A 6,026-nucleotide genomic window follows, 5' to 3' on the forward strand; every position below is an offset into this window, starting at 1 on the left:
ACAAATAATAGGGGAACGTCTCCTCTGCTTAGGGGCAAGATATGGTACTAGTAGCTCTGGTAGGAGCTGTTATATAGCATGATTTAGAAAAAAAGTTCAACGAAAGCATACCTAGGATCTGCCCTTCAAACGCATTTTATGAGGAACTTTTAAAAGTCCACTTACATCCCTTTGCTTCTCACTACGTCATATGAGGTAGTAAGAAGCAAAGGGATGCAAGTGGCAAAATTAAAAATTTGGAGATAACCAGTGCAAATGGTAGGTGAACCTCTCCTCTGTCTTGGGGCAAGAGATGGTACTAATAGCCCTGATAGGTGCTGCTGTACAGCATGATTAAGAAGAAAAAAAATTTAATGAAAGCCTACCTAGGATCTGATCTTTAAAAGCATTTTACTCGAAACTTAAAATAGTCCACCTGCATCCCTTTGCTTCTCACTGCCTCATATGGCCTTTGCCATCCATCTTGTGTGATGAATAGCGCCAGATACTCGAAAAGTAACATTGTTTGGAGAAAGACTCCCTAAATAAGTTAAGCAAAGTGGAATGAACTTTTTATAGGCATCCCTAAGCTGCTGCTGTTTTTATTTCTCGAAAAGAAAGCTTGAAATTTCACCTGGATTGCTTATTTTGTTTTTAATCTTCTGTACTTGCTTTGAATTGCCTCTTATCTATACCATTCATCCTGAAATTCTTTAAAAATATCTGGTTGAAGACTAGTGGACGTACTTATTTTGCAAATCAAAACTGCTTTCAAACCAACTTCTAAGATGTGGTAGCGACATGCTAAATACAAAAACTTTTTCTGTAACAGCTGTACTCACAAAACGTAGGTTTGTACTGCAGAAAGGAGCCATGAAATGACTGACATTTTAACGAAAGCACTAACAAGTCCTCGTCTAAGAACACAGGCCACTTTCCTGGGAATCGTAGTTTTTCCTTTCTCTGGGGGGTCGAAAACCCTTACAAGACTGGGATTTTTAAGCTAGTTTTTAGCGCTGACCACCGAGGAGAAAAGCAACGTTCCGTATTTATGGCGTCTACGGCTAATTTCATAAGTTTTAAAAGCAGTTGTTTGTTTTAGCTTTGAGGTTTAGAGACCACCATGACGAACGACGACAATAGAAAACCATGTTCGATGTATGGCACGAGGGAGACTTCCAAGAGCAGCCTTTTATTACAGAACAAGGGGCAAACGAGACCGTGGTAGGCCCAGGCAGCGGTGGGACGACCAAGAAGCCGGAACAGGCTTTATGCCTAATCCTTGAAGAAGAAGAAGGTTTAGAGACATAACTATATTACAGTGAAATTCTGTTACAAAAAACTTCAAATTATCAGAAATTTTCTTCGTTGTAAGAAGGTTTTTGTAGCAATGAAATTTAAGCAACGTAATGGAAATCAAATCGGAGCTGAAAATTTCTTTCGTTGAAACAGATATTTCGTTGTATCGGTATTCGTTGTAACAGGATTTCACTGCATATATTTCTGATAATATTGCTGCTTTTGCTCTGATAGCTAAACATTGTAAGGGGGTTACAACCATTAACTAAAAGAAGCAATACAATTTATATTATAATGATTCGTTCTTTTTACGCGATTTTAAGGATATGAGCTACGACCTGACTTAAAAAATCCTGAATAATGTTCAATCAATTTTTACAAGAATTTAGATGAAATTAGACTTAAAGAGAATAAAATTCCCTATAAAATGAGACCAGAACGAAGTTTCTAGAATGAATGGTTTTGGTTTTATAGATGAAAAACGACGTTTTTTTGCTGAAAATTGCCATTTTTCATAACTTTAGCCTCTTTGCGGCACGTGTTAATATCATCGAAATGAATTGAAACTTTCCGAATCACATTTTCTAGTCTATTGGCACATTTTAGGGGGGTGCCGCAAAAGATTAGTTGAAAAAAGTTTTTCCCCATGTACCTTGTGACCACCCTAATGACCCACCCTACTGTATACAGGGGCGGATCTAGAGGGGGGCCATGGGGGCCATGGCCCCTCCCAAACCCTTGTGATTGTAGGAATTTTTTTAAGGAAAAAAAGGAGAGAAAAAAAATATTATGAGAAGATAACAAAATTTAACAGATGTATTTTACTGAAAAAAAAGTATAGGCCCTAATTGGGAGATAAATTATATCCCAATCCTCAAAACAAAAGTTTTATTTCCAAATATTTTCTCCATCTTTTACATCATTTCTTGATTCCAACTACAGACACTTGGACGATCTCTAAATGCTGTGGTTCTCAGAGTATACCTATTGTTCACAAGACCAAAGAGAGCCTAAATTTTCGTTTTTATGGCTTTAATTTCGAAACTAAGAGAACCCCCTTTTCCCATGCCCTTTCACAAATGCCTTGATATGTAGCAAAAAATTGCATTTTAAGTCTTTTATTTGGAAAAAATGTCAACGGAACCTTGCTTATCCAGCCCTTATCACTTAACTTGCTTAAAAGCAACTTAAATGAATTTTTTGGGACTTCAATTACAAACGAGTTTTGATAGGACCCCCTTCCTCCCCAGTTTATATTGTGATGATAGCTTTAAAAGGAGGTTTTTTTGGAGGAGCTCACGAATCTTCCATCCCTTTTTAAAATATGTATAAATATAGTTAAAAATCGAATTTTTAGAGCCTCAAAGGCAAAATATTTCCAGGAAAGAAAGATTCTAAGCACCTCCACACTTCCTTTAATGTAAGCAAACATTACCTAAAGGTGCATTTTTAGTCTGGACAGCTGAAGAGCACCCCTCCTCTTATAACTTCTCAATGTATAATTACAGAATATTTTGGTTTCAAAGCTTTATTTTCAAAAAGTATTTTGGAACCAGCGCCCGAAACCTGAACTTTCTCCGTACATCATCAAAAATAGACAAAATGCGTTTTTAGTTTCCTAATTTTCAAAAATTACTCAGAAATTTAAATTTTGAAACATTCTCGAGGGAGATACCTAAATCCACCCCCTCACCTAATTTCCCGATACCCCGAAAATTGAGTTTTTAAAACTTCATTTTAATAAAATTTCTGGGGAGTTATCAGGGCCCAATTTCCCAATAGGCACAGTAAGCAGCTGCCTAGGACGGCAAACTTTTCAGGGGCGGCAAATTTGCTATTATAATACACATTTTTTGAACTAAATCGTGATTCTTGAAAGTAAAATATTAGCATTCTTTCATTTTCCACAGAGACAATTTTTTCTTGTAATTTAATAATGATTACTTTCACACATCTTATGAAAGTCAAATGTTTTTCAACCATGGTATTTGCCGAATCGGCAGCAAAGTTTGCCGAATAAAAATTTTTTTGGGAGATCACTGTGATCATTTCATCGGGGCGCCTTAGAATGTGAAACGCCATCATTTCTTCATAAGTTTGACAGTATGAATCTGGGGAACACTTTTTTTTAGTTAAGGATATTTTGCTTCTTTTAGGGGGGGGAGGGCGGAAGATTTCAAATTTGCCTAGAGGCGGCATGGAGCTAAATTCGGCCCTAGGGAGTCTGTTCAAAAATTTCGGATGGCCCCTCCCAAAACAATCAGCTGGATCCGCCACTGACTGTATACACAAGTTGTTGCCATATGAGCACTGAAAAGTAACAAAAATAAGCACCTGAAACACAAAATAAGCATAACACATCAAGCAGTAAACCCCTATTGTGTGAATTAATTTTGCAAACAAAATTTCCAAAACTAAAAGAATGTCATTTACTTCGTTTAAAGCCATATACAAATTTTATTTACAATAAATACAATATATTGGTTTTCAAAATGGTTTAGTATCAACCCTATTTCTTGATACATGTGTTTCGAAATTCCATAGTCAAAAAATTCAAAAAAATAATTCTTACCTTCTGAAAAAGTCAAAGTACAAAATATGTAAATCACTGCGTAATGCAAGTAATATTTTACCTTAGTAGCCATGACGAACGATATTGCATTACTTAAAGCTAAACAAACAACTTTTCGATGGTTGATATACTTAAATATCTTACTCAGAGAGAGATAACTGTTTCTTTAAACATTAACCTTATTTTTCTTCATGAATGGATGAATGTTTAGATAAATAGAAATCGACGAATTTCGATTTTCAACACAATGGAGTTGATAGTGATTTATACAAACTTTTCAAGTGGCAACAAAAGAAATGTTGATCCTGCTTGAAGCTGGAAAGATAAATGGAATTTTGCATCTTGAAAGTATCTTTTTGTATGTACAACTCGAATTTGAATTTTTTACAATATTTATTTATTTGTTTTTTTTAACCAATACATTACATTATTTTACTGCCGATATTGTCTCTAATACGCATTTCAGCTCATTGTTTTTTAATTTAAAAAAAATCATATGTGAATGTATTTATAATTTATGTAATGCATATTGATTCTAAATAATGCAGGGTTTTTTTTAAGCAATCACATTGCTTATTGTTCTCATGTGACTGTTTTGATGTTCCTATGATTTTATTTTCCCTCCGCCTCCCTCTGCAGCACCACCGTTGACCGGCCCCTGCCGACGCTGCTCCTCTAGAGAAAATCGTCTCCAGGTTGCGTCCATATCCTACACACACACACACACACACACATACACGCCTGCACACACACACACACACATACACGCCTGCACGCACACATACACGCCTGCACACACACCTACACACACATGCACACACACCTACACACACATGCACACACACCTACACACATACACATACCCACACACACATGCCTGCACACAGACACAATGACGATGCTGCTCCTCTAGAGAAAATCGTCTCCAGGTTGCGTCCATATCCTACACACACACACACACACACACACACATACACGCCTGCACACACACACACACACATACACGCCTGCACGCACACATACACGCCTGCACACACACCTACACACACATGCACACACACCTACACACACATGCACACACACCTACACACATACACATACCCACACACACATGCCTGCACACAGACACAATGACGATGCTGCTCCTCTAGAGAAAATCGTCTCCAGGTTGCGTCCATATCCTACACACACACACACACACACACATACACGCCTGCACACACACACACACATACACGCCTGCACGCACACATACACGCCTGCACACACACCTACACACACATGCACACACACCTACACACACATGCACACACACCTACACACATACACATACCCACACACACATGCCTGCACACAGACACAATGACGATGCTGCTCCTCTAGAGAAAATCGTCTCCAGGTTGCGTCCATATCCTACACACACACACACACACACACATACACGCCTGCACACACACACACACACATACACGCCTGCACGCACACATACACGCCTGCACACACACCTACACACACATGCACACACACCTACACACACATGCACACACACCTACACACATACACATACCCACACACACATGCCTGCACACAGACACAATGACGATGCTGCTCCTCTAGAGAAAATCGTCTCCAGGTTGCGTCCATATCCTACACACACACACACACACACACATACACGCCTGCACACACACACACACACATACACGCCTGCACGCACACATACACGCCTGCACACACACCTACACACACATGCACACACACCTACACACACATGCACACACACCTACACACATACACATACCCACACACACATGCCTGCACACAGACACAAACACACAAACCTACATACACATACAAGCACGTGATTGAGAAAAACATAATTTGAATTCCAGATGTCAAAATTCAATTTTTTTTTTTTTTTGCTTTTTCCAAAAAAAAAAAAACCTCTTAATAATTTTTAAAAAAAATGCCGTTCATTCTCTGTTCATATAATGAATAACTAAAAATAGTTGTGCGAAATAAGCTTTCTAATGCTGTCTTCTGCCGATTTCGCTAAAATTTTCACAGTATCTTTCTTTTAGCACCGGAAAAGTTTACAGACCGGTTCGAAAAAGATTCGATGAGTAGTTCTTTTTTATTCTAATTTAGGACCCCAGCATCACCCTCGACCGGCCGC

The 6,026-nt window shown here is 38.3% G+C and overlaps 1 protein-coding gene across 1 annotated transcript in view; it reads right to left on the reverse strand.

Annotated features, from left to right (window-relative positions):
- Positions 1-3,937, reverse strand: part of LOC129216984 (chymotrypsin B-like) — a 49,124-nt gene extending 45,187 nt beyond the window's left edge. The window contains exon 1 of the mRNA XM_054851208.1: positions 3,851-3,937. Within this exon, the coding sequence (XP_054707183.1) occupies positions 3,851-3,923 (73 nt within the window). The 5' untranslated portion in view covers positions 3,924-3,937. The remainder of the gene's footprint in view (positions 1-3,850) is intronic.
- Positions 3,938-6,026: the final 2,089 nt, after the last annotated feature.

The sequence above is a fragment of the Uloborus diversus genome, chromosome 2, assembly GCF_026930045.1.
Source record: "Uloborus diversus isolate 005 chromosome 2, Udiv.v.3.1, whole genome shotgun sequence".
Taxonomy (NCBI): domain Eukaryota; kingdom Metazoa; phylum Arthropoda; class Arachnida; order Araneae; family Uloboridae; genus Uloborus; species Uloborus diversus.